This window comes from Calypte anna, chromosome 14 (genome assembly GCF_003957555.1).
Source record: "Calypte anna isolate BGI_N300 chromosome 14, bCalAnn1_v1.p, whole genome shotgun sequence".
Lineage (NCBI taxonomy): Eukaryota > Metazoa > Chordata > Aves > Apodiformes > Trochilidae > Calypte > Calypte anna.
Genome location: NC_044260.1, coordinates 2,113,711 through 2,139,342, shown reverse-complemented (window position 1 = coordinate 2,139,342; position 25,632 = coordinate 2,113,711). Strand labels below are relative to the sequence as shown.

Here is a 25,632-nt window from a genome sequence, read left to right as displayed (position 1 = left end):
CTGAGTTACTCCTGATCCATATTGATACGAAAATAAAACCATTCCCTGGGGGATTATTTCTCCTGGGGATTTTACTCCCTGCTCTTGTCATGCACACAGCAGAGGGGGCAGCCTCCTGTGACTGTCCCTTCCTTTCTGGGACACATTTTGTGTCCCCAGAGCAGCTCTTTGGGGTGATGATCCTCGGGTAGCTCTGCCAGGTCCTGTGTGGCCTCCCTGGCTGCAAAACCAAGGGAACTTCTCATGGAGGAACTTCCTTGGTCTTGTCCAAGCTGGGCAGTCCCTTCCTCTGTGTTATTTGTTCATCTATGATCTCATTTGTGCCTTGTAAAAGGACTAAAGGACAAAAAAAAAAACCCCACACCAAAACCCCACGTAACTGCTGTCCTCAAATATGATGTAAATAAATACTGCTGATGAAATAGCAGCACCCAGTGATACTTTCTGAGTTTTATTTCTTCTGGGCAGACCCCTCCCACCCCTCTGTTAATAATTAGACCTAAGGAGGTTCCAGTTTATGGCAGGATGACGTGGAAGAAGAAGGAGATGTGAACTCAAGGGTGTCAGGAAAACAGCACTTGGTGGTTTTTTCAAAGTGTTCTCAAATATATCCAGCCAAGCAGTGGAATTAATGGCCTCTCCCAACCTGTCCTTCCCCCAGCACAGTCCTGACCCATCAGGGTTTGGGGAAGGAGAGGCAGAAATGTTGTTGAGGAATGATCTGGAGGCCACCTGGCATGGCCCTTCCTTGGGTTTCCTGGCTGATGTCACCTCAGAGTGATCCAAGGTGACTCATTGGATCAATCTCTTGAGTTTCTTGTCACCAAAGGTGACAGGGAGGCTGTGGTGACAGCTGATCCTCAGAGCTCCCCAGGATGACACCACAAGTGCTGCTGTCTCGGAGTGGTTCATGCCCATCTGTGGGCATGATGGTGACCTTTGGGTCTGCACCTTGCTTTCCTCAGAGTTCATTAGCAAGTTCTGAGTAGTTTTACTCACAGTTTGCTCACTGGAGATCCCTGGCGCCAGCCAAGCCCCCCTGGAAGCAGCCTGCCCGGCTCCTCAGCCAACTTCCCATCCTCCCTGTGGTTTCACCTTCCCCTCGTCACATTTGGTCACATTTTCCACCTTCCCCTTCTTGCTTGAATCCTCTGAGAACGTTCGGAAAGGACATTGAGTTCTTCATTGTCCTTGGCTTTGGTTTGTGTTTGCTCTGAGGCAGGAACCCAACCACCTCTGCTGCTCCGAGAGCCTCGGCACGGGGCAGGCCCAGCCCTGGCTCAGCTGCCCAGGAGAAACCAGGGGACTCAGGGAAGGGTTTTGTCCCCTCAAGGGCTGGAAGCTTCTAGAGAAGTTTATTCTAAAGAATAAATGTGCTCTCAACAAACCCCTCTGGGCTGAGCCAGGTTGGATGAACAGAATTCCTGGAGGGAGCTGAGATCCAGGGGGATGTGGTGCTGAGGGACATCTGATGGGGGTGCTGAGGGTGCTGGGGTGATGCTTGGGCTTGATGACCCTAAAGGCCTGTTCCAAACAAACCCATTTGTCCTCAGGGCAGCTCCTGCCTGGCTTTGTGAGGCAGGAAGTGCCCTGGGGATGCCATCCAAGGGATTTCCCCACCAACCCCACTGCTCCAGGATGCTCCCCACACACAGAGCTCTTTTCCCAACAGGGAACATCCCTGGGGATGCTCAAGGTGAGGTGTGAGGAGGCTCTGAGCACCCTGACCTGGGTGAGGATGTCCCTGATACTGCAGGGGTTGGACTGGGTGACCTGGTGATGTCCCTTCCAACCTAAATTATTCCCTGATCCTATATCCCAACTGTACCAAAACCACTTCCTTTATCCCCAGAGCTGCTGTGCAGGAGCAGCCTCAGGTGCTCAGGCAAGCCCAGGCCCTGCTCAGCACCTTTTCTGGCCATGCAGGGGCACTTGGCAGGTTTCCTATTCAGGTTTATCAGAGGAAAATCCCCCCACAGCTCCTCCTGAGAGCTTTTGAGCAGCCAGGAATGCAGGGGAAGGCTGAGCCCTCCAACTCGGGCTGCAACAATGGCCAGGCTTTCATTTGGGCTTCTTCAAAGAGGGGGCAGGACCCAGAAGACTGAGGTTTGATCACACAGTTCCTATCATTCAGGTCATAACCTGAGGCTGAGGCTGGGGTTCAGGCAGAGGACAGGGCTGGAATTCACACTGGGGGGACATTGGGGACACTGGTTTGGTGTGGGGCAGAGCACAGGGAGCTGAGTCTCCATCCCCTATTTACACCTTTAGGACTTTTTTCAGTTCATCCTTTTCTCTTGGCACCTGCCAGGGATTTCTGAGAGCAGGCAGACAGGGGATGCAGCTCCCAGGAATCCCTTGGAAGTGAAGGATCTCAGGAGATGGGACCCAGAGGTCAGGCTGGGCTTGGTTTGGGCTTTGCCCCCTGCCCTCTTCTCAGCCAGGTTCTGGAAGGGGTGGGAGCTGCAGGGACACATCCCTGGAAATCTGCTCCGAGTGTTGCTGCCCCAGGGATGCCACAGAATCACAGAAAGTCAGGAGGGAAAGAACCTCAGGGATCACCTGGCCCAAACCTTCTCCTGTTCCTCTTTACCTGAGATGCTGAGCTGAGACTTCAAACTTCCCATAAAAGTGGGGGAACCCATCACTTGGAACCCATCACTTCCCCTGGGAAGAATCCCAGTGCCTGACTGTCCTTAGAGTGAAAAATTTACCTCTTGGATTCACAGAGAACCCTCCTGGGAGCAACTTGTGCCCATTGCCCCTTCCCTGGGATCCAGCAGGGGAGGTTCCAGCCTGAACTCTGCACCCGCAGCCTCTGGAGGGGGGCAGGGAAGGAGCAGGAGGGAGTTTTGCAGCACTGCAGAATTTCTGCCCTGGTTAATGGGTGGAGGAGGAAGCTCTGGGACTCCTGAGCCCTCCCCTCCTGCTCTGGAGTATTTAAAGTGAGAAAAATCCCTGCCCAGAGTCACATCTCTGCTGGGCTCCCCAGAGCTGGAGGGAGGAAGATGAGCTGCAGCAGGTACCCCATGGAGGTGAAGGCTGTGGGCTTGATGCAATGCAGAAAGCAGAAGGTACTTCCAGCTTTTTAATTTTTAATTAAAAAAAACCCTTAATTTTAAAATAATTTTTTAAAAAATTAATTTTTTTTCTCTCTCTTAACTTACAAATCAAAAAACCAGAATCAAAACCTTTTGGAGTCCCTCTCACAAGAGGATACCAGCTCATTCCCTGCAATATTGGGATTACAGGACAGGGGGCTGGGACTTGTTTTAGAAGAGTCTTAAGATGATAAGAAAATTGTTAGTTTGGATCCTGCTGTCCTTCTGCTCACAGCATCACAAATTTCTGCTGGTTTGAACAACAATTATCCACTGGGAGCCCTAAAATTCTGGAAAATTCACTTGAAGTTTTTAATGTGACAGCTTTGTAGCCCAAAGCCAGAACTGAACCATGGGGCCTGGCAAATGCTGATGGCTTGAGAGCACCCCATAGTGAAAATACTGTAATTAAATAATAATAATAATAATAATAATAATAATAATAATAATAATGCACTTTTCCTTTTTCTTTCCCCAGAACTACATGATGGTTGTGTCTTGGTCAGATCAGAACAACATTCTCATCTACAGGACGTTTGAAGACTTTAAGAGATTCCATGTAAGTGAACATTGCCCATGGGGATTCTTGCCCAGGGGAGGGGGGAAAAATCTCAACTGTGTCTCAGGGCTGGAAAACATCTCTGTTCCCTCCTCCTCCTCCTCACTTCTAGAAAGACCTGAAGAGAAAATTCCCCCTCGAGAGTGGCTCACTCAGGAGATCTGACAGGACAATCCCCAGGCTTAAAGGTAATGGGGAGGAAATCTGGGGGACTCCTGGGGGAAAAATGGGAGGAAAATGCTGGGGACTCCTGCCTGGCACCAGGCTCAGCCCCTGACTTTCCTCTGGGGCAGAGCAACAGCTCAGGACATGGTGCTGCTGGGTGACACCCACGTGCTTCAGTCTGGCACTGGCTTAAAATAACCCAGAAAGATGATTTTAGGAGATTATTGCATTTTGTGAATTAATATCACTTGAACGCTGGCCTGGAGTTCCTTGGATGTTTGTGTGGGAACAAAGATAACTTTTGGAGGCTCAAAAATGGTCTTGGGCATTGGGTCTTGGGCCAAAAATGGCCTTTACTTGTGTAAAGGGACAGGGAGGCACAAGCTGCTGGGGTCTCAGCAGAGGGCAGGTGGGGGGTGAGGGTACCCCCATCCGTGTCCAGGCAAATGATGCTCTCAGGGCCCCAGATCCAGCTTTGCCTTACACCAGCTTTGCTCCTGGTGTTTTACAGAAGCCAAAGCAAAGCAGAGGATGAGTGGGAAGCTGGACAAGTGCTTGGAGATCCTGAAACTGCTGGAAACTTACTGCCAGGAGCTGCTGAACAAGGATGCTAAAATCTCCCAGAGTGAAGATGTGGTTCAGTTTTTCAAGGCACGGACACAAGACCTGGATCCCTCTTTTCCTGAGAACAGGTATGGAATCCTGGGGGTTGGTTTGCTTGTGTCTTCATGACCCAGGAACATTACAAGGAGAACCAAGTCAGACAGGGGGGCAGCAGAGCAGGGAATGGCTGTGTCTGATTCCTGAGCTTTTCTGAGCCTCCTGCATAGCTGATTTTTACCAAAATCAATACCAATTCCACGTGAGTTTTCAGTAAACTGCTTTCACCTTTTCAGCGTGGTCATCATGCCATCAGAAATTGGAGGGGAAAAGAAAAACCAATGTGGGCAGCAGCAGCTCCCCTCCATCACCCACCCCCAGGTGTCCCAGAGCTACAGGTGCATTGAAACCTTCGAAACCAAAGACACCAAGAACAAAGCTTTCAAAGTCGCCAAGAAGGAAATTGTGGAAGTGTTGATCAAGGATATGACAGGTGTGTGCCACAGGATGGGTGGTGGGGATGCATGGGGAGCAGTTTTGGGGGGTTTGTACCTGTGGTTTTGCTCACCTGGGTTTGCAGGGGAGGGAAGAGCCTGCTCCAGTCCAGGGAATATGGTGAAACTTCTGCTTGCAGGCTCCTAAAAACCTTTTATTTTTTGGCTGTTTGCTGCAGGGTGGTGGCTAGTGGAAAATGCAGACAAGCAGCTTGCCTGGTTCCCAGCCTCATACCTGGAAGAGCTTGATGCCCACAAGGACATCCAGAGTGCCCTGAGCTCCAAGGAAGAGGGGGGTAAGTCTGCTGCTCATCCCTGGGGCACCATAGGGGGGGAATTTTCATTCAGAAAATGAGTTCTGCAAAAAACCCACCACTTGCACCACTGCTCAGAGGCTCTGCCTGGATCTCTGGAGCTCCAACTCTTCTGTCAGCTCTGTCCCCAGCTGTGGGGCTGTGATGTGTCCTCCTGCAGCTCTCCCTTACTGCAGCAGCAGCCTTCTCCTCCTTCCCCAGCCCAAACCCTCCTCCTCCTCCTCTCCTGCAGGCACTCTGTACTTCGTGGCACGGCCCTACGAGTCCCAGAAGGCAGATGAGCTCTCCCTGAACAACGGGGTGGTGGTGGAGGTGGTCAGGAGGTCTGATGATGGCTGGTGGCTCATCAGGTAAGGAGGTTTTTCTGAAGCTGTCTCTCAGGCAGCTGCTTAGCTGCTGCAGCTCCTTCTTGCTGGCTCCTCTCTGGGTGGATTTTCCCCTTCCTCAGCTCCAAGGGCTGAGGCCTCACCTGCTTCCCAGCTGCTCTGCTCCCTCCCCTTGCTCTGAGCTGGCAGAAGGGCTCCTCTCAGGGTGGTTTCTCCTCCTCCTCCCTCAGGTACAATGGCCACACTGGCTACATGCCCTCCATCTGCCTCCAGCCCTACAAGAACCCTCACCACAAGCTCCAGACCATCATAACTTGTGGGATCAACACCTCCACCCCCAACCTCTGCTCCTCCCTGGGGGTTCCCCATCCCCGGGGTGAGCAGGGAGGACAGCACAGGCTGCAGCCTGGCTCTTCCCTGGACCAGACTGAAGAGGATGGCAGCTCTCTGAGAAGCAGTCCAAGGTCTCTGCCCAGGGCCAGCTCCAGCCCAGAGCTGGAGTCAGACAGTTTGTCCCTCAGCTCAGGGAGCAGCAGGGAGCAGGACCCCCAGCTCAGCTGGCAGCCTGACTTCTCCAGATCCCTGCCTGACGTGGAGCAGCCCAGGAGCTCTCTTGCCCCTGGGGACACCTCGGCCACGCAGAGCAGCAAGTCCCCACGCCTCACCCACAAGGACAGGAAAGATTCAGGCTTCGTGGAGTCCTCTGCAGCTGATTTCAGTCCCTCCCTCACTGACCCAGACTCTGCCACCGGTGTCCCCAAGGTGCCCACGCGGCCCTCGGCCCACGAGATCCTCCAGAGGTGCACCACTGTCACCAAGAGAGCTGTGCAGCAATCTTCCTCCTCCTCCTCCTCCAGGCCAGCCCCCTCCCCAGCTCTGCTCCCTCTCCCCAGTGTGCATTAATGTCCCCTGGGAGGCACAGACCCAGCCCTGGGCACCCTCACCCACCCAGTCCCCCCAGGAGCCATGGGCAGGGTCAGGGCTTTCCCAGATGATCCCAGATCCTGATGAAAACACACACACACACACACACACACAGACACCTCCCTGGGGAACACCAATCCCTGCTGGAACTCCCCAAAAAACACCAGGAGAGGCTTTGCTGGAGTTACTGGGAGAGGATTGAGTGGTTTCATTTCTGGTGGTCTAAGCTCAGGGGCACTCAGGTTCAGTTTGTTCTCCCTGGGGTGCAGCAAGGGAAAATTTCAAAAGTTCTTGAGTTTTGCCCACACTGGGGCTGGCAGAGCTGCAGCCACCCCAGAGGACACGGATGACACCCAGACAGAGCAGGTGACTCTTAAGTCACCCAAGAAACCCAGAGCTACAGTTACATGCATGGGGCTGGGATGGGAATTTATGATCATTTATCCAAACCCTGTTTTTTGTTGTTTTTTTTTTTAAACTCTTTGACTTTTGGTGTTTCTTTGAGGTTGGGAGGTTCGTGTTTTCTTTTTAAAGATTAGATGAGCTGGGCTAGTGAACTGGCCCCCAAATCCCTGAGTTGGCTGGGCCTGCTGAAGGGCTGCGAGAGCAGCTGAACCTCTTAGCTCTGACCATTCCCTCCAGGAGCCAGAGGAACAAACCTGGCTGGGGTGTTGGTTGTTTTCCAGCTGGGCAAGAGGAGCTTCATGAACAAAATATTCCCCTTTCAAGGGGGGCTTATAGTTAATGAAACCTCTAATAATTCTCAGCCTAAGCTCATTTGTTAGATTTGAGTTAGACACAGGAAAATGTGAGACTTTTCTGCAGGTGGCTCTCTTTGATTTTTTTTCTCCATGTATCTGTGAATTGTTTTTTTTAAACAAGCAATTTAACCAACTTCTAAGGTGTTTATGTTATTCTGTATTTTATACATTTTTGTCTCTGAAATAAACCACACAAGTATCTATGAAGACTGCTTGGTTTTCTATAAAGATTTGCCTGCTGGGGAAATAAATTACCCTTATCTTGCTCCCAGGTGCTAAAACTGGGGGTGAGCAACAGGTGACAGAAACAAGCAAAGAAAATACTGAATATCCCCAGTGCCTGGGGGCTTTGGGATGTGGTACAACATTCCCAGTGGTGTCTCCCAACTTTACTGGGAATTAAAAGACTTTATAAAGACCAACTGCTTGCTCAGAGCCAGGTTTTTACCTTTTCTCCAAACTTGGTGTTGTTTAAGTGTCTGAACAAATCACAGGGAGGTGAAAATGCAAAAGGAATGGTCCCATCCTCTCCTGCAGCCCCAGGGAGATGGAAACCCTGGAGTTTTTTTAGAAATTTGAGCTTTAAAAATTTATTATAAAACAGAGGAACAGTCCTAATTGCCAGACTTGGTAGGGAAGCAGTTTGGACTCTCCCCTCCAAGCAGAGAGGCCTCACAACACCTTGTCCTCCTGTGGGGCCATGTCAGCCAGCCTCATGTTCTGCCACATGAAATCCAGGAACATGGAAGCCTGAAGCAACCTGCTCAGCCTCTGGAAATGCCTCTCTGCCAGGAGAGAAAGGCAAAGGTTGGTATTGGAAGAGAGAAAGCTCAAAAAGTCAGGTGAGGGTAGGGGGCAAGAATCTTTCTCCTTAGAGCAAGGCAAACAGGGAATATTCTGAAGACAGGAGGGGAGCTCAGGACCCACCAGTGTAAGGCAGCAGGGACTCCACAGCAGATTTAATGCCTGAGTACTGCAGGAGGGTCTCTGGGGCTTCGTGCTTCAGGAGGGTCTCAATGACAGCCTGGGCCTCGTGGCAGTTCCTGGAGTTGGTGTTCCAGGTCACCAGGAATGTCAGCACTGCCTCTAGGGACAGGCAGGAGACACCAAGGTAGCAAAGAGCTCCCACACATCAGGACTGATCAACCCCCAGAGCAGGGGCTGGCACCAGGAGCAGCACCAGAACTGACACTGCTCAGGCAAAACACTGAGCCCAGGAGACTCCTTTTCCTTTGTTAAGAAAAGCAGCCCCTCATCTGAAAGGTTTTTTACACTTAAACCATGTTGCAAACAAACCTTTCTGATCCTTCCGGAGCCGAGCAATGTTCTCTTCCAGGTGCTTTCTCCCATCAGTTTCCTTGAGGATGGCTGGGAAAGGAGAAGGAGTCAGCCCTGGGCTGAGAGCTGGGGCACCACTGCCCATGGGGGTGATTGCTCCCCTGTTTGCCAGGGGAAACCTGGGGCTTCTGGATAATTAGACTTTGTAGTCTCTGCCAACATGGAAGAGATGTTTTAAGAAAGCAAAACAGGCAGAAAAACACCTTCAGAACCCAAGGTGGACTCACCTTTCACCACCATCAGCACCGTGTGGGGACGGTCCAGGGAGATTGCCAGCCCCAAGGCCCTGAGGTACCTTTTCTCATGAAGCAGGTTGGAAAGCTCCTGCTCTCTGGAAAACAAAGAAGGGGCAAGAGAGGGAGGCAAGGATTTGGCTGGTGAACAAAATGCTCTCCAGAACCCAGCAGGTTTGGCAATAAGGGCACGTGGAGGTTGCACAGCAAGAGGTTAATGCTGGCTGCCAGTGAATGCTTGAGTGCCCAGGGCATGGAGATAATGACCCTGGCAGTGCAGATAATGACCCTGGCACCTTCATGGGCTCCCTGAACTATTCACAGCTGGAGAAAGTAAAAGTAAATTTCTGTGGTTTGGCTTTGCTTGTCTGAGCAGTGCATCAACACCAAGCTGATCAATTGTCAAGCTGACAGCAATCCAGCAAGGCTTTGCAGGAACTAAAGATAAACTACAAAGCAGAAGAGACTGCTGTTTCCTGGCAGGCTCTGAATAGCTCAGTGATGTAATATTTGGATGTGGTGGAGCTGGATGGCTCTGGGTGTGGGCAGTTTAACTGGACAGAGTTTGCTCCTTCTTGCCCAGAATCAACCTACTTCAGAATCTGCTCCTCCTCTTTAGCTTGTGCCTCTTTCTCTTCAATTTCAGTGACATCCTAGAGGAAAAGAGAACACAACTTTGTCAGATCTTCAATACATCAAGTAACAAGGAGACAAGTTTCTGCAGCAAGATCCCCAGGGTCCATTTAACTTAAACATTCAATCCAGGGACTCCCACCCTTCCCTCCAGAACCCCTTTAAACACCAGCACTGGGCAAGCTGCCAAGGCCCAGCTGCTCTTCCATCATCCACTGGGGAAACACAGGATGGCCAAAAAAAAAACAAACCCACCCCAAACCCTGAGATTCACCTTAATGACCTGATTTCCAAGGGCAGAAAATCAGAGCATGTGATGGTGGAAGAGGAATGAAGAAAGCTCATTCCTAACTCAGAGAAAGCCCACACTGTACCTTCCACAGGGTGATGCAGGAGTCACTGGATGCTGTCACAACCATGTCATCTTGCTTGTTAGAGTGAAGACCCCAGATTTTATCCTCATGACCATCTAATGTTTTCACACACTCATTTGTTTTAATTGTCCAGAGTTTTAAGAGACCATCAGAACCACTTTTGGAAGAGAAAGTAACACACCCATCAGTGCATGGATCCATTTTTTTTTTCTCTGCCCCACCTCAGCTATCAGATACATCTGTCCCATTCCAGTGCAGATCAAACAGGAGCAAAATTAACCAAAAAGATCCTGGTTTAGTCACACCTGTAGCTCTGCCTGTCACGTGTGTCACCAACCCAGAATGTCACAGCAGCCAACCAGAACCTGCAGTGTTAACTGCAGAAAAGGAAGGAAAGTTATCCCCAGCAGAAAGCTGGCCATAAATGTGGTGTTTTCCTATCAGCCTTTCCCAAATTAATCTACTGCACAGCTCTTCCCTCTTGCTGCTGGTGTCACCTCAGAGTTCTCCATCTAGTTTTGGCAGCTTCCCCTAAGCCCCCCCAGGGCAGGCACCCACCTGCTGAGCAGCTGTGTTCCTCTGCTCACAAAAATGATCTTCAGTACTGAGGCATCATGACCCTCAAAGGTCTGGAAAACAGAAAGGAAGCTCCAAAGCATGAGAGAGTCCTTTTTCATAAGAAATAATACACCCTTACCCCAGGGGTGAGTCCCAAAAAGCAGCCCAAGCCCTCATTACCTTCAGACAGCTGAAATCCCGAAGAGCCCAAAGCTTCAGGGTCCCATCTGCTGAGGAAGTTCCCAAAACCTGATCCACTGGGGAGAACTGCACACACCAGATCCCACGTTTGTGCCCACTGAAGACACCCAGCAGAGAGCAATCAGAAGAGGACCAGAGCTTGGCCAACCTGTCCTGGGAGCCCGTGGCAATGAGCTTGTCATTAGGAGAAACTGCCACACTGTTGATGTCCTGGAGAGGTCACAAGCACAGGGAGCACAAAAGCAGCTTCAGGATTTGCTCTTGGTGTTGGCAGGGGTAATAAATGCAGGGTGGAACATCAGAGAGGAAGAGTTAAGTGCTAAAAGCATTTTCTGACATCAAGTGGAGCTTTTACCTTGTTGTGACCCTTCTCAGTCACTTTTGCTTGAAGGGTTTCTGGGCTGGAGATCAAGGCTTTTGCCTTGGAAGTGAGAGATTCTGGGATATTCCAGATCTTGATTGTACAGTCCTGGCTGCTGGTTACTACAAAGCTTTCTTTCATTCTGCAGTGAACAAAGAACACACAGTGTAAGGGAGCAAGAGAGATGCCAGGAAAAAAAAAAAAAAAGTCTTCTCACCTACCAGAGTTTACACACATTGTCACCCTCTGATGTGAAGCAGAGTGCTTTCATGTTCCTTCAAGCTGTCTTTCATTTTACTCAGGTCCCTGAGATGGCTCCCAGTGACTGGGACATTAGCCAAGAGCACTGCCAGCTCTCCTCAGTCACAGATAAACACAGACTGCTGCTCCTGACCAGGCAAAAGCTGGGCAGCCAGAGGAAGAGCTGACAGACAGCTCTTCAGACACATCCCCCTTGCTCCCCAACCCTCCTCTCCAGAGCACTCAACCTTTATCTAGCAATTTATCCAGCTGCTGCTCTGGCAGTTCCACTCTGGTTTGCCTTAAAAACTTCACAATTTCTGGACATGCATCCAAAAAGAGCCATCCTTCCCTCAAACTCCAGAGGACAAGCTGGGCATCAAGAAAAAGAGCCAGGCTGGTTCTGAGGGAGGCATCCCCCAAAACACCTCCCCCCTGAGGCTCAGCAAATGGAAGCTCTTGTGCTGAGTTTTCTTACCTTGAGCAGGAGACTGCTCCTACCCCGTGGGTGTGCCCCAGGCCCTGGGCAAGGCAGAGCACTCTCCCATCTCTGTTCATCCCCCAGATCCGGAGGCTTTTGTCCTGGAACAGGAGAGGACAGACACTGCTGTGCTTTGCTGACCACTGAGCACCTCCCTGGGTGTTCACCCTCCCCCAGGAGCCTGATTATCCCCTTATTTTCAAGCCTGAACCTTTTTCTGTGCTGGCTGGAGTGGGTGAGGGCAGTGCCAGGCAGGCAGGGTGTGCCCTGAGCTGGGGCTCCAGCCTGGAGGGTTATTTTTTTGGGTGTATTTCAGCACTTTTTCTTCTGACATCTTTTTGGCACACAGCTGCCCATCCTTCTGACACCAATGACATCTCTGAACTCTTTTGCAAGACTGAGATGCTTGAAGAATGAGACATCTCCTTTCAGGCTATTAAAATCTAACCAGTCACATTTCCCCTGGGAAAAGATTAACAAAGGAGCAGTGAGGAGAACTTTGTGTTTGGGGATGTAGTAGACAGGAATTCTGTCTGAACAAAGCCCCTTTCTGGAGCCCCAAGATGGAACAGAACTCATCTACCCATAAAAATAAATTAGGAGTTTCATTAAATGAGGAAAATTAACACACCTTAGCACAGCTGACAAACATCAGGCCTTTTCTGAAGACATCCAAAGCAAGAACTGTGTCTGAACAGAAGAAAAAAACCCAAAACAGCTGGATGGAAAGTAACAGTGAAATCAGACAAGAGAGATGCACAATTAATGAGCCCACTGCTTCCTGATCCAATTTAAACTGCTCCCACTGCCAGTGAGAGGGACTGGACTGACAGGCCTAGAAAACTCCTGTTTGCAAACCCAAACCCTGCTGTGGTGCTGTTCCAGAGAGAACTCCAGGACCCCACCTGAGAGCTGAGAGAGAAGCTGGCTGAAGAAATAATTACACATCTCTCACAGCTCCATCAGAGCTGCCTTCACCCACCTGTGTGGCCATAGAGGATCTGGCAGTGGGATGTGGAGAGTTCAAACACTTTCAGCTGGGGGCTGTTGGTGGCCACAACGATGTGAGAATCACCTGGGCCCAGGAACTTCACATCCAGAACTTCATCGTTGTAACCTGCAAGCTGAGGGTGGCAGAAGAGAAACAGCTGAGGAGGGAGAAGTCTGGGGAAGCAGAGGGGGGCAGCACACTCAGTGACTGCCACTTTTGGGGAACACTGGATCTCCAAGTCATCAGCTGGAGCATGGGAGGAATTCCTGCTTCCCTTTCCCTACTTTTGTGGCTGGGCAGTGTTCCTGCAAGTGTCCCCACTACTGCCACTGCCCCTCTGGATGGTACCAAGGGACTGGTAAAGAAGCAGGAGAGGAGGGGACTCCTGGGCAAAGCTGCTCCCAGGAAGAGAGCTGATCCTCAGGTGTGGGAAGAAGAAAAGGGCAGGCTGAGGGTTGTTACCTGCTTCCTGAGCTGCAGAGTTTGAGCATCATAGAACACAAAGTTGTGTTCCACTGACACAGTGATGAGCTGGTTCCTGGCAGGCAGGAGGAGGCACTGGGTGAGGCTGTGCTCACTCACCTCCTCCTTCAGCTCAAAGGGCACGGGCTGGCTGTACACACAAGCAGCTGTGGCTGCTTCCCAAACTTTCAGGATGCCTGAAAAAAAACATAAAAACCATGAGAGAAATGATCTGTCAGAGCCACCTCTGAGACTGGGATTGTCCCAAGACCTACAACAGCTTTCAGGCAGAGAGATTCAACCAAGTTTCAGCACTACAGGCTGGGCACAGAGTGGTTGGAGAACAGCCAGACAGAGAGGGACCTGGGAGTCTGGATTGCCAGGAAGCTGAACAGGAGCCAGCAGTGTGCCCAGGTGGCCAAGAAGGCCAATGGCATCCTGGGCTGGCTCAGGAACAGCGTGGCCAGCAGGTCCAGGGAAGGGATTCTGCCCCTGTGCTCAGCTCTGGTGAGGCCACAGCTTGAGTCCTGTGTCCAGTTCTGGGCCCCTCAGCTCAGGAAGGAGATTGAGGTGCTGGAGCAGGTCCAGAGAAGAGCAAGGAGGCTGTGAAGGGATCCAGCAGAATTCCTGTGAGGAAGGGCTGAGGGAGCTGGGGGTGTTGAGGCTGGAGAAGAGGAGGCTCAGGGGAGACCTCATCACTCTCTCCAACTCCCTGAAAGGAGGTTGGAGCCAGGGGGGGGTTGGGCTCTTTTCCCAGGCAACTCTCAGCAAGACAAGAGGGCAGGGTCTCAAGTTGTGCCAAGGGAGGTTTAGGCTGGAGATGAGAAAGAATTTCTTTCTGGAGAGGGTGATCAGGCATTGGAATGGGCTGCCCAGGGAAGTAGTGGATTCTCCGTGTCTGGAGATCTTTCCAAAGAGCCTGGATGTGGCACTGAGTGCCATGGGCTGGGAACCACGGGGGGAGTGGATCAAGGGTTGGACTTGATGATCTGAGGTCCCTTCCAACCCAGCCCATTCCATGATTCTCCTTTTCAAGCCAAACCCAGCTTTGGTGCAGTATGGAAACACAGGAAGCTCCTCAGGGTGCCTGATCCACCCTGCTCAGTCCTGCCTCTGGAGGAGCACAGGAGAGGAACAGTGTCCCAGTCCTGCCCTTCCTTGCCTTCTCACTCTGGCAGCCCCATGCTCACCTTTGCTGCCAGCTGTGATGATGTGCAACCCTTTCTTCTTCACTCCCAGCTGAGAGAAATCTCCCTTTGGGGGTAACAAGACAGCAGCTTCCACACTCTGCAAGAGAGTTGGGCAAACACCAACTGAGGGGGAGGGATCCCAGCCCCAGTTTAGCACCCAGAGCAGCCCCTGGGGCCAACAGGCACCCACAGCCCCCCTGCCCTGCCCCCAGCTGGGTGCTGATTGAGGACAAAGACAGGGAGAGAACAAAGCTTTTCTTTTCCTTTCCTTTTTTCCTTTCTCCTTTCCTTTCCTTTTTCCCCTGCCAGCACAGGGGCTGTACTGACCTTTCCTCCCACTCCCAGCAGGACCCCCCCAAGCAGAGAGGTACAGAACACAAACAGCTTTATGCACAGAGGTTTGAGGCTCTGGGAAGTCTAAAGGAAGGAATCCTCATCTCACAACTGACAGGGACGTAAAGAGGGAGAGGAACCATGGAGCTGTGACCTGGGAACTACCAGAGGATCCCAAAGGGATGAACAAAAAGCACTTCTCACCTCATAGACAGGGATGGTTCGTTTGCTTTCCCTGCTTCTCAGGTCCCACACCATGCAGACTTTATCCCGGCCAGAACTGTGAGGTAAAAGAGCACTTTTGGTGCTAAATCCAGGCAATTTGGGCTCGGAGTGCCCGTTTGGATTGGTGGGAAGGGGCACAGCTTCCAGAAGCCCAGGAACAGCCCAGGCTCTGTGGGGAGGGAAGGGCTCTGGGGGTTTTACCTCAGCAGGGTGTTCCTGTCAGCAAAGGCCAGGGAGGTGACAGCACTGAAATGGCCGCCCAGGGCAGCCAGGCAGGAGCTGGAGCTGAGGTCCCAGATCCTGATTTTGTAATCCATGGAGGAGGAGAAGAGCTGGGGGTGGGAGGAATCGGGGTGGAACTCCACCAGGCTGGGCAGGAGGAGAAGAGAAGCAGCACTTGGACAGGGCAGGAGCAAACTCTCTGCCCTCAGCCCCATCAGTTCAGTCAAAATGTTATTGCAGTGAATACAAACTTAACACAAATATATATTGTTTTATATTATTTAACTATATATATGTTTGTATTATTTATGATATATTGTTATTTATATTCTTTCATATGTTATTACTCAACACAAAAATATATTATTTTATATTAAATATATATTTATATAATTTACATTATATATTAATCATATTATATATTATTACTTATATTCTTTTATATGTTATTATTCATCACAAAAATATATTATTTTATATTAAATATATATTTATATAATTTATATTATATATTATTCATATTATATATTATTATTTATATTCTTTTATATGTTATTATTCAACACAAAAATATTTTATATTATTAAAATATATATATTTTTGTAATATATTCTAAAGTAATATTTTTATAATATTATTCATATTATTATATATTATTTATATTATTTTATGTTATTGTTAAACACAAAAATATATTATTTTATATTATTTATATATATTTACATTACTTATTTTAATATATATTATTATTTATGAGAGGGAGAGAGAGGCAGAGAGAGCAGAGAGAGGCAGAGGAGAGGCAGAGAGAGGCAGAGAGAGGCAGAGAGAGGCAGAGAGAGGCAGAGAGAGGCAGAGAGAGGCAGAGAGAGGCAGAGAGAGGCAGAGAGAGGCAGAGAGAGGCAGAGAGAGGCAGAGAGAGGCAGAGAGAGGCAGAGAGAGGCAGAGAGAGGCAGAGAGAGGCAGAGAGAGGCAGAGAGAGGCAGAGAGAGGCAGAGACAGGCAGAGACAGGCAGAGACAGGCAGAGACAGGCAGAGACAGGCAGAGACAGGCAGAGACAGGCAGAGACAGGCAGAGACAGGCAGAGACAGGCAGAGACAGGCAGAGACAGGCAGAGACAGGCAGAGACAGGCAGAGACAGGCAGAGACAGGCAGAGAGAGGCAGAGAGAGGCAGAGAGAGGCAGAGACAGGCAGAGACAGGCAGAGACAGGCAGAGACAGGCAGAGACAGGCAGAGACAGGCAGAGACAGGCAGAGACAGGCAGAGACAGGCAGAGACAGGCAGAGAGGGCTCATGCTCACTGTACAACTCCTGAGGATCCTTTCAGGTTGTGTGTGCAGTAGTGCTTGACCATATCCCAGACCTTGATGGTGCTGTCACAGCCACCTTGGAAAGAAGGGCAGAGAAAAATGAGCAAGAGGAGCCACAGGAGCTCCAGGGTGGCAGCAACTCTGACATCTCAGAGGCTGCACAGGCAGCAGAAAGAAAAATGAAGGCAACACCCCCCACCCCACACCCCCCGAGAAGCTCTTGGAGCACTTGAAGCTTTCAGAGCTGCAGAACCCAAGTGCTGGCACTCAGAGCTGAAGCACAACAGAGCTACAGCTCCCCCTGCCCTGCTCTCCCCCAGCTCCAGGAGGGCACCAGGACAATGGTGTCACACTACCTTTGGCATCTCATATTTATATATTCATTTGATGTATATCTTCATTTGGTATCCACATTTATATATTCACTTGATATTCACCCTATTTGAATATTCATTAGATATCCACCAGATTTGTATATTCATTTGATATCCACCCTATTTTTATATCCATTTGATATTCACCAGATTTGTATATTCAGTTGACATCCACCCTATTTATATATTCATTAGATATCCACCATATTTATATATTCATTTATATATTCACTTGATATTCACCATATTTCTATATTCATTTGCTATTCACCAGCCATGTTTTACCCAGACCATTGCAAGGATCCCCTCTTCTCTCTCTTCCCTCCCAGGAAAACCTCTCCTGAGTGTGCCTGAGCTCAGCAGCTCCCTCCCTCAGCCCCTGCCCCCCTGAGCTATTTATAAATCTATATTTTAAATCTATAAAATAAAATATATTAAATATATTTAATTCTATATTTAAATATATATTTAAATAAATATAGATTTAATAAATATATATTATATCAATATATAAATAGAAATTAAATATATATTAAATAAACATAGATTTAAACATAGATTTAAACATAGATTTAAACATAGATTTAAACATAGATTTAAACATAGATTTAAACATAGATTTAAACATAGATTTAAACATAGATTTAAACATAGATTTAAACATAGATTTAAACATAGATTTAAACATAGATTTAAACATAGATTTAAACATAGATTTAAACATAGATTTAAACATAAACATATTCACCCTATTTCTATATTCATTTGACTTTCACCAGATTTCTATATTGACTTGATATCCACCAGATTTATACATTTGAGATCCACCCTATTTATCTATCCATTTGCTAATTACCATATTTCTATATTCATTTGCTATTCACCACTCATGTTTTACCCAGACCATTGCCAGGATCCCCTCTTCTCTGCCAGAACCTCCCAGGAAACCTCTCCTGAGTGTGCCTGAGCTCAGCAATCCCTCCCTCAGCCCCTGCCCCCCTGAGCTGGGTTATTCAGCAGCAGCAGAGCCCCCACGTGTGTCCCCCCCCTGTGTGACAGTGACAGGGGCTGTACCTGTGGCTAACAAGGTGGAGGTTGAGTCAAAGGCCATGGTGGCCACCGGGGCCACGTGGATGGCTTTCCAGCTACGGACACACTTGTCCCCTCTCCAGTCCCACTGCTTCAGCAGCAGAGCTCTGCTGCCTGTCACCAGGAGCTGGGCAGGAGGAAGAGAAACAGGATTGATTAATTAGTTGCTAATTACAGCTCCCAGAGGAACACGGTTGGCTGTGAGAGCCTCGCAGTGCTGACTGCTGGAGGGGAGCAGCTGGAAGCACCTCAGGAGCCTCCCCAGAGCTCTCTGGAAGCTCCCAGGAGGAGCTGAGGGAGCAGCACAGAAACCCCCAAAGCTGACACACACCTCATCGTCAGGGCTGAGGACAAAGGAAGTGATATCCTCCTCTTCACCCTGGAAAAAAATTAAAAAAAATTAAAAAAGCACAAAGAAAATGAAGCCCCATGGAGCAGGGAGCTCCCCCCTCTCTGCTGCTCAGCTCCCCAGTGCTGAGGAGAGGTTTTAACTGCAGTGCTCACCCTCCCCTCCCCTTCTCACCCTGAATTCAGCACAAAACAGCCCAGCAGAAGGCTCTCGGAGGTCTCAGCCCCAGGCTGGGTCTCCTCACCTGCTGCAGGCTCCGCAGAGCTCCCGTCTCCACATCGATGATGTTGAGCTTGGGGCCGCAGGGACAGAACATGAACTTCCCATCGCTGCTGACCTGGGGAGCGGCACACACAGGTTACAGACACGAGACCCGAGGAGCCCCCAGACCCTCACCGGGCTGCAGCACTACCTGCACTCGCCCTCCTTTATAGAACGGCTCGATCCTCCTCGACACGGCGTAGCTGGAAGGGACAGGGACATGGGGTTAACCCAAAGCAGCGGCAGTAGGGCGGCTCCCGGCCGCGTAACCGCGGGGCAGCCCCTCCCCGGGCTCCCAGCCCATCCCCGCTGCTCCTCACTTGCTCTTGAAGCGCACGGGGGTGCCGGTGCCCGCCTCCATCTTTCCCCTCCGCGTGTCGCCCGCTTCCGGCGCTCCCGGTTGCTAAGGGAAAAGGGCGCAACTTCCGGCGCTCCCGGTTGCTAAGGAAAGAGGTGCCTCTTCCGGCGCGCACCAGTGACGTAACGGGGAGGGCGGGAAAAGCCGCGGCCGCCATCTCAGGTGCGGGCAGAGGGCGGGACACGGGGGCTCCAGCGGAGCGGCCTCTCCGAGCTCCGCACAAAGCAATTATTTAATAGATAACAGCTACGCCGAAGGAGCCACCAAGTAATTAAACCTTTATTGCACGTAAGATACACAACCGCGTCGTTTCAAAGCGTTCCAGATGTAAATATTCCACGCCCGTCCCTCGCAGGGCCCCCTCAGCTCTGCCGCGCTCACCTCCGCACAGCCCAACCGGGACCGGGGCTCAGCACCTACCGGGAGAGGGAAAAGCAGCGGTGAGGAGCAGCCCTCCCCTCAGCGCCGCGGGGCCTGCCCCGCACAAGGGCTATAGGAACATGGGTTTTACTGTCCACGGAGCGCCGCGGGCAATAAGCTTTATGTTCCCTATGCTGTCGGCGCAGTTATCTCACCAGGGGCCACAAGAGACCCCCAGTGATTTTCAGACTGAGCCCGCAGCGAACACCCATGAGGCGTCCGCACAGACCGCGCCGCACCCCTCCCAACACCGCCTCAAACAACGCCATAACAACACTCTAAAAACCTTCTATGAAAGCCCAAAGGGAGCACATAGCAGCAACCACTCCCCCCCAATAAGAGGATCCACCCCACACCTACCCCGGGCTCTCCTCAGACAGAGCACCGCACAGCTACGCGCCCCTTATATAGGGTCGCACACGCGTGCGCACGACCGCCCCGCACCCTGTATAAGCGAGCGCAAGGCACGGCTCAGCACCGCAACGTGTTTCTCATTCAGCGCTCCGGGCTGCCGCTGCTGGGGCGGTGCTCTCGCGAGACCTCGCTGTGTATAAATACCGAGCGGTGCTGTTTCACGGCCTTCTACTCTGAGTCACGTAAGTGCGGGAGGATGGCGGAGCGGCCTCTGCTCCATCCGGCCCCATCGGGCTCGCTGTCACCCTTATCGGCCCCGATGGGATGACGGGAGCTCTGTCCTGTCTAACGCGCCTCTTTATTTGGGTTTTTTTCTCTAGCAAATGGCGGACGACGCCGGTGCTGCGGGAGGGGCAGGAGCGGCCCGAGGAGGCTTCCGCGGCGGCTTCGGGACCGGGCTGCGGGGCCGCGGGCGTGGCCGTGGTAGGGGCCGGGGGAGAGGCCGCGGAGCCCGTGGTGGCAAGGCCGAAGATAAGGAAGTGAGTGGAGCCTGGGCTGGGGGGGAGAGGAGAGGAGAGGAGGGGGACCCGGGTCTGCTGCCCTCCTGGGAAGCCAGCAGGTTCCCCGGGGGTGCTGTGCTGCTGGCCCTTATTCACCTGTTCTTGTTTATTAGTGGATTCCTGTCACCAAACTGGGTCGCTTAGTCAAGGATATGAAGATCAAGTCTCTAGAGGAGATCTATCTCTTTTCCCTTCCGATCAAGGTAAGCGGCTGGGAGTGTTTTAACGTGGTGCAGAGCATGAACCTGGGTTGTAGTTAGTAGATCCACCTAAATTTAGGAGTTAAAGGTGTAAATCAGCAGAAGCTGGGAACTGATGTAGCTCTGCTGGAGTGTGGAGCCTGGTGGGTGTTGTGTTGTCCTGGTTGGAGATGGCATCTCCCTTCTTTTGTGCTTCTGTAACAGCTCTGCGAGTAAAAGAAAAAGTAAAAGTTGGATTTAGGTTGGATTGCTGGGCAAGATAAAAGGAGATTATTCCTGCACGTTCTGCCATATTCTTGTTGTTTGGAGTACACGTGTATGAGAGTGCTGAACCTGAATTGCAGGAGCCTTGCTAGCTGGTTGTTCCCAAAGCATGGCCTCGTGTGGCTGATGAAATGCCTGCCTCTTGCAGGAATCTGAGATCATCGATTTCTTCCTGGGGTCTTCTCTGAAAGATGAGGTTCTGAAGATCATGCCTGTCCAGAAGCAGACCCGTGCTGGTCAGCGGACCAGGTTTAAGGTACCATTTTGTTTCTCTCACATCAAAACCTTTTGTGTGTGTGTGTGTGGTCTGCTGCGTTTTTGGTATTGTGTACATCAATGAGGTGAAATGCTTTTTTTTTCTGTAGTCAATAGTAAATATTTTGGTTGGTTTATCAGCTGGCATAGCTTAAAGGTTTTAATTTTAAACCCTGGAGAATGTGTTAAAAGGTGTTAAAAGTCTCTAGTGCAGAGTTGTGCTTGTGCAGGAATGTTGGACACTTGGGCTGGGGTGGAAAGAGAATACTTAGGCACAAAGGGGGAAACCTGCTTAGAAATGATCAGGACTTTGGACCTGTGTGAGGCTGCAGCAGGGATTTGGACCTCAAATTGTAGCTGGTTTGGAGTGAAGGATCAACTCCAGGTGGGAATGGATTTCCTGAGGGATTTGGACCTCAAATTGGAGTTGGTTTGGACTCAGGGATCAACTCCAGGGGGGAAATGGATTTCCTGAGCCGTGGCTGCTGACCCAGGGCCACACACCTGGGGTTACCCCAGGGGATTGTGCTTTGCTTGGAGTGTACCTGTGCTGCTCAGCTCCCCCTCACAGCTCCTCTTCCCATGCCAGGCTTTTGTTGCCATCGGGGACTACAATGGCCACGTGGGGCTGGGTGTGAAGTGCTCCAAGGAAGTTGCCACTGCCATCCGTGGGGCCATCATCTTGGCCAAGTTATCCATCGTCCCGGTCCGGAGGGGCTACTGGGGGAACAAGATTGGGAAACCCCACACTGTGCCCTGCAAGGTGAGAGGGCTGGGTCAGGGTGCTGGGTTTGCTGCCTGAGTTTGAGACCTGTGATTCCCCAACTCCTCCCTGTTTGGGTCCTGGTTCTGTTGTGGTTCCCAGGTCACGGGGCGCTGCGGTTCTGTCCTGGTGCGTCTGATCCCTGCCCCCCGCGGGACTGGGATCGTCTCTGCCCCTGTCCCCAAGAAGCTGCTGATGATGGCTGGGATTGATGACTGCTACACCTCAGCCAGGGGCTGCACGGCCACCCTGGGCAACTTTGGTGAGTTTTGGGGTTCCCTCTCTGGGCTCAGCTGGGGGTGTTCAGTGTCAGGAACACCAGGTACACATTGAGTGCTTCCAGATGGCTCAAATCAAAGGCTGTTAGCAGCCCAGCAGAAGGGAAGGTCTCTGAGGGGCTTTACAGACCAGGGAAGGTCTCTGAGGGGTTTGACAGACCAGGGAAGGTCTCTGAGGGGTTTGACAGACCAGGGAAGGTCTCTGAGGGGTTTGACAGACCAGGGAAGGCTTCTGAGGGGTTTGACAGACCAGGGAAGGCTTCTGAGGGGTTTGACAGACCAGGGAAGGCCTCTGGGGGTTTTACAGAGTAGGGAAGGCCTGTGAGGGGTTTCACAGAGCAGGTTGGTCCTGCTGTAGGTGATCCTGGAGTTCTGTAGTGTTAATGACAAGAAATTCTCTTTGATGTGCCCTGGGCTCTCCCAATCTGCGCGGTGGCACCTCCTGCAGTGGTGTCACCGTCGTAACTGGAGAGAGAGAGGAACCTGAGTTGTGTGGGGGTGCACCAGAGAGACCCTGCCCTGCTCTCCCTGCTGCCTCCTCAACTCCACAGTTTGGAGCTGCCCGGGTGGCTGCCACCTCCAGCTTTCCGTGGCCACGCTCTGCAACCTTTGTCTTGTGTCCCCAGCTAAAGCCACCTTTGATGCCATCTCCAAGACCTACAGCTACCTGACCCCTGACCTCTGGAAGGAGACTGTCTTCACCAAATCTCCCTACCAGGTCAGACATCTCTGCAGCTCAGGTCTCACCCTCCCTGCCCTCTGGGGTACCCCTGGGGTGCACCTTTGTGGGTCAGAATGGGAGGGCAGAGCTGCAGTTTGGAGGTAATTTCATGGACAAAGTAAATAGGAAAGCTTTGAAACACTAAGTAAAAATTGGTTGTATCTGAACCCTCACATACCTGTTTGGAAGGGGGAGCAGTGCTGTGAAACCTGTGATGCAGGGTTATAAGAAAATATAATTGAATTTATTTTTTTAATTTCAGGAGTTCACTGATCATCTGGCCAAGACCCACACCAGAGTCTCAGTGCAGAGAACCCAGGCAGCTGCTGTGGCAACAACTTAAGTGGGTTTTGTATGAGAATAAAGTGATGAGTGAACAAGAATCCATGCTTGGTGTGTGGGATGGTGAATGGGTGGAGCAGAGGGAGGGACTGAACCAGAGTCAGGTCTTTGGGCCAGAACCTGCTTGGGTGCTGAAGGGAATAGTGTTACGTTACCCTGAGCCTTGTTAATTGTGTATTTGTCATAAATAGGAGGTCTGGGAAGTGAGGAGTTGTCCTACAGGGTATCATCTTTGCCCTGACTGAGACAATTCTGTGTCAGGGGTAGGCAAAGCAGTGCAGGGAGTTTGTGGGAGAAGGAAACCCCAGGGGAGGCAGCCAGGTACCTGGTGTGAGGGGCTGACCATGGCTCGGTGATGCTCACTGGAGATGAAGGCAGAGCTGAAAGGGAAGAATTCTCTGAAGTGTTTGCAGCTCTCAAAGAAAGGAGTCCAAGTTGTGGTTGTACAACATTTCTGGGCTGCATTTATTGTTCAAGTCAAGAGCAGCAGAGTTCAACATGCAGGACTCGACACCAGCAGTGCAGAGGGAGGAGGTGTCAGCCCTTCAGCTCTGGGAGGCAGCTGCTTTTTTCTTCATCTCCTCCATCATCCTGTGCTTCTGCTTCATCAGGCACGACCTGGCATTCCCATGGACACCGAGATCACCATCTAAAAAGAAAAACACCCAAACGTGTGCTCCTCAGCAGCTGAGCAGAACTACTCCCCAGCCCCTGGGGAACCCTGGGGGTTGGTTCAACCCCTTTTTTCCCCCCATTCTGTCCCAGAATGCAGATGTGCAGCCTCTTCCCCACTCACATCTGTCCTGGTAGGCCTTGGTGACCTGTGCCAGCAGCTCCACCTCCTTGGCACAGTTCTGTAGCTGGTTGGGTCCCTCCCTCTGCTTGCAGGCACCAACCCTCTCCCGGATGATCTCCACGATTTCCTGATCAACCATCCTGTGGGAGAGGTGATGTAATAAATGGTTGTAGTAGATGTTAATGAATTTGTGTTCCTAACCAGTGAAATTCAGAATTAAACTGAGAAAGAAGTGAATATGGGGCTAGCCAAAGCAGTTGAGACATGGAATTTTCAGTGTGAACAAAACGAGGCCCTAACGAGACTTCTGTCTAGAAGATAATTAGGAATGTAAGTCTTGTTCTTAAAACAAGGCACTGCCAAGGCCAACGAGGCACCAAAAGAATGCGAGGATCTGCAAAAGGGGAACATAAAGATGTCACAGCCAACAGGTAAGGGGAAAATTATGCCTAGGGTCTGATACTGCCCTGTAACAATATAATGAAGTCAGCAAAATCAAGAAAGGTAAAAAAGTTGAAGCTTGAGGAAGACTTCTTACTTCATCCAAAGACCCCATGATGACTCCTGGATATCTCCTCAAAAGAAGACTCCACCTATCATGAATATTATAATGACATAATGTGATCCCTATAAATATGTAAACCCACATTGTCTTGAATATTCATAGTATTGTAATCAATAAAAGGTAATCCTAGAGGTCTAGATTCGTGCCTGTGAGTGGAGCAGAGACTCCCCATGCCCCCAGTGCTGTTTTGCTCATTGCAATTTCAATTTTATTAATTAATTAAGCCATTAACAGACTATTGAGTCTTGGTCATTTGTGACAGTGGAACCAACCACAGCCAGGAGAGCACAGCAAGGCTGAGCAAAAGGGGGGTGTACCCTGGGGAAGGTCAGCTCCGGGTTCCTACAGGACATGTCCTGAGGTCACCCTGCCCAGCAGCACCACGGAATGGGGGTTCTGTAATGGGGTGGGCAGGAGGAGCTGCCTCAACCCCCTAAATTCCATGCAAACGGGGGGATTTCACACCAAAGTGAGCAGGGGATGAGCTGAGCTGTGGCACGGCCCTACCTGTCCCTCCTCCACTGCGCCTCGGCCTCGAAGTAGCAGAGGTAATCTCCTTCCAGACACTCGCTCAGGTCGGGCACACGGCGAAACTTCTGGTGGTAATAGTAGAACTTGTTCTTGGCTTGCTGGCGCTCGATCCACTCTGCAGCGACAGCCCCGCGGTCAGACGGTACCGGGGACAGCCCCGGGAACAGCCCGGGTGCCCCCGTCCCTCCTGTGTCCTCCGGTGCCCTCTGTCTGTCCCTGCTGCCTTCACCCGTGTCCCCGAGCCCTTCCCCGCTGGCCGTGCCCCTTTCTGTCCCCGTCCCACTTCCCTCCCCCCTCCATTCCCAGCCCCCGCTCCCGAGTGGGCTCAGCCGCCCGGGGATGGCGGAGGGACCGGGCCCGCCGGTACCTCGGATGAAAGTGACGGGCGCGTCGACGACATAGTTAAAAACGGTCTGGAAGATGTTGACCGGGTTAGGTACCGATGTGATCCTCTCGGACACGGGGGTGCGGGTCGGCGGTACTTTATAAGCCTTCCAGTCCGGATCCTCCGGTAGCGGCATGCTGGCGGCGGGCGTCACGGACAAGATGGCGGCGCCCCACTCACACACAGCCCCGCCGAGGGGGCGGAGGGCTCCGCGCAGGCGCAGTTGTCCCGGTGCATGCTGGGAGTTGTAGTCCGGCCGCGCCTCAGGGAGGCAGCGCCCGCCCTCAGGGCTGCCGCGGGCTCCTTCACCGCGGAACCTTCCCTGTGTGCGTGAGGGAGCCGATTTTAATCTGTTCTGCTCAGAGCTCGGGT

At 51.2% G+C, this 25,632-nt stretch overlaps 4 protein-coding genes, 1 long non-coding RNA gene and 1 other non-coding gene across 6 annotated transcripts; 2 read left to right on the top strand and 4 right to left on the bottom strand.

Annotated features, from left to right (window-relative positions):
- Nucleotides 1-2,990: 2,990 nt before the first annotated feature.
- On the top strand, nucleotides 2,991-6,579 carry NOXO1 (NADPH oxidase organizer 1). Its single transcript, XM_008490550.2, has 8 exons — nucleotides 2,991-3,074; nucleotides 3,580-3,660; nucleotides 3,773-3,848; nucleotides 4,337-4,517; nucleotides 4,722-4,918; nucleotides 5,099-5,215; nucleotides 5,466-5,583; nucleotides 5,790-6,579. The coding sequence occupies exons 1-8, from the start codon at nucleotides 3,009-3,011 to the stop codon at nucleotides 6,460-6,462; spliced, it is 1,509 nt and encodes a 502-aa protein (XP_008488772.2). The 5' UTR covers nucleotides 2,991-3,008; the 3' UTR covers nucleotides 6,463-6,579.
- A 726-nt stretch (nucleotides 6,580-7,305) lies between these two features.
- TBL3 (transducin beta like 3) lies at nucleotides 7,306-18,915 on the bottom strand. Its single transcript, XM_030459941.1, has 22 exons — nucleotides 18,789-18,915; nucleotides 18,620-18,671; nucleotides 18,452-18,544; nucleotides 18,190-18,237; nucleotides 17,844-17,985; nucleotides 16,387-16,471; nucleotides 15,066-15,233; nucleotides 14,844-14,919; nucleotides 14,307-14,403; nucleotides 13,117-13,313; nucleotides 12,646-12,787; nucleotides 12,295-12,353; nucleotides 11,661-11,764; nucleotides 10,937-11,084; nucleotides 10,561-10,791; nucleotides 10,381-10,451; nucleotides 9,823-9,979; nucleotides 9,410-9,468; nucleotides 8,810-8,913; nucleotides 8,541-8,612; nucleotides 8,172-8,330; nucleotides 7,306-8,029 (listed from the first exon to the last, which is right to left on the bottom strand). The coding sequence occupies exons 1-22, from the start codon at nucleotides 18,827-18,829 to the stop codon at nucleotides 7,917-7,919; spliced, it is 2,418 nt and encodes an 805-aa protein (XP_030315801.1). The 5' UTR covers nucleotides 18,830-18,915; the 3' UTR covers nucleotides 7,306-7,916.
- A 175-nt stretch (nucleotides 18,916-19,090) lies between these two features.
- On the bottom strand, nucleotides 19,091-19,686 carry LOC115599159. Its single transcript, XR_003988176.1, has 2 exons — nucleotides 19,607-19,686; nucleotides 19,091-19,242 (listed from the first exon to the last, which is right to left on the bottom strand). It is a non-coding gene; the product is annotated as an uncharacterized LOC115599159 (long non-coding RNA).
- Nucleotides 19,315-19,439, bottom strand: LOC115599195. The gene has a single exon (XR_003988202.1). It is a non-coding gene; the product is annotated as a small nucleolar RNA ACA64 (small nucleolar RNA).
- Nucleotides 19,687-19,980: 294 nt separating the features above from the next.
- On the top strand, nucleotides 19,981-23,024 carry RPS2 (ribosomal protein S2). Its single transcript, XM_008490277.2, has 7 exons — nucleotides 19,981-20,139; nucleotides 20,274-20,363; nucleotides 20,773-20,880; nucleotides 21,469-21,642; nucleotides 21,745-21,904; nucleotides 22,547-22,638; nucleotides 22,904-23,024. Exons 1-7 carry the CDS (start codon nucleotides 19,984-19,986, stop codon nucleotides 22,982-22,984), a joined length of 861 nt encoding a protein of 286 aa, XP_008488499.2. The 5' UTR covers nucleotides 19,981-19,983; the 3' UTR covers nucleotides 22,985-23,024.
- A 394-nt stretch (nucleotides 23,025-23,418) lies between these two features.
- NDUFB10 (NADH:ubiquinone oxidoreductase subunit B10) lies at nucleotides 23,419-25,609 on the bottom strand. The gene is made up of 4 exons (XM_008490267.2): nucleotides 25,243-25,609; nucleotides 24,852-24,990; nucleotides 23,780-23,919; nucleotides 23,419-23,632 (listed from the first exon to the last, which is right to left on the bottom strand). Exons 1-4 carry the CDS (start codon nucleotides 25,394-25,396, stop codon nucleotides 23,529-23,531), a joined length of 537 nt encoding a protein of 178 aa, XP_008488489.1. The 5' UTR covers nucleotides 25,397-25,609; the 3' UTR covers nucleotides 23,419-23,528.
- Between the last annotated feature and the right edge of the window lie 23 nt (nucleotides 25,610-25,632).

Bases quoted from the DNA above. Each gene is read 5' to 3' on its own strand.
- NOXO1 (XM_008490550.2), top strand. From the start codon at position 3,009: ATGAGCTGCAGCAGGTACCCCATGGAGGTGAAGGCTGTGGGCTTGATG. The intron at 3,849-4,336 runs GTAATGGGGAGG...GGTGTTTTACAG, and splicing joins GACAATCCCCAGGCTTAAAG to AAGCCAAAGCAAAGCAGAGG. The intron at 5,216-5,465 runs GTAAGTCTGCTG...CCTCTCCTGCAG, and splicing joins GAGCTCCAAGGAAGAGGGGG to GCACTCTGTACTTCGTGGCA.
- TBL3 (XM_030459941.1), bottom strand. From the start codon at position 18,829: ATGGAGGCGGGCACCGGCACCCCCGTGCGCTTCAAGAGCAA. The intron at 14,920-15,065 runs GTAAAACCCCCA...TTTACCTCACAG, and splicing joins GACAGGAACACCCTGCTGAG to TTCTGGCCGGGATAAAGTCT. The intron at 14,404-14,843 runs GTGAGAAGTGCT...ACTCTCTTGCAG, and splicing joins GAACCATCCCTGTCTATGAG to AGTGTGGAAGCTGCTGTCTT.
- RPS2 (XM_008490277.2), top strand. From the start codon at position 19,984: ATGGCGGACGACGCCGGTGCTGCGGGAGGGGCAGGAGCGGCCCGAGGA. The intron at 20,364-20,772 runs GTAAGCGGCTGG...TGCCTCTTGCAG, and splicing joins TCTTTTCCCTTCCGATCAAG to GAATCTGAGATCATCGATTT. The intron at 21,905-22,546 runs GTGAGTTTTGGG...TTGTGTCCCCAG, and splicing joins GGCCACCCTGGGCAACTTTG to CTAAAGCCACCTTTGATGCC.
- NDUFB10 (XM_008490267.2), bottom strand. From the start codon at position 25,396: ATGCCGCTACCGGAGGATCCGGACTGGAAGGCTTATAAAGTACCGCCG. The intron at 24,991-25,242 runs GTACCGGCGGGC...CTGTCGCTGCAG, and splicing joins GCCCGTCACTTTCATCCGAG to AGTGGATCGAGCGCCAGCAA. The intron at 23,633-23,779 runs GTGAGTGGGGAA...TTTTCTTTTTAG, and splicing joins CAAGGCCTACCAGGACAGAT to ATGGTGATCTCGGTGTCCAT.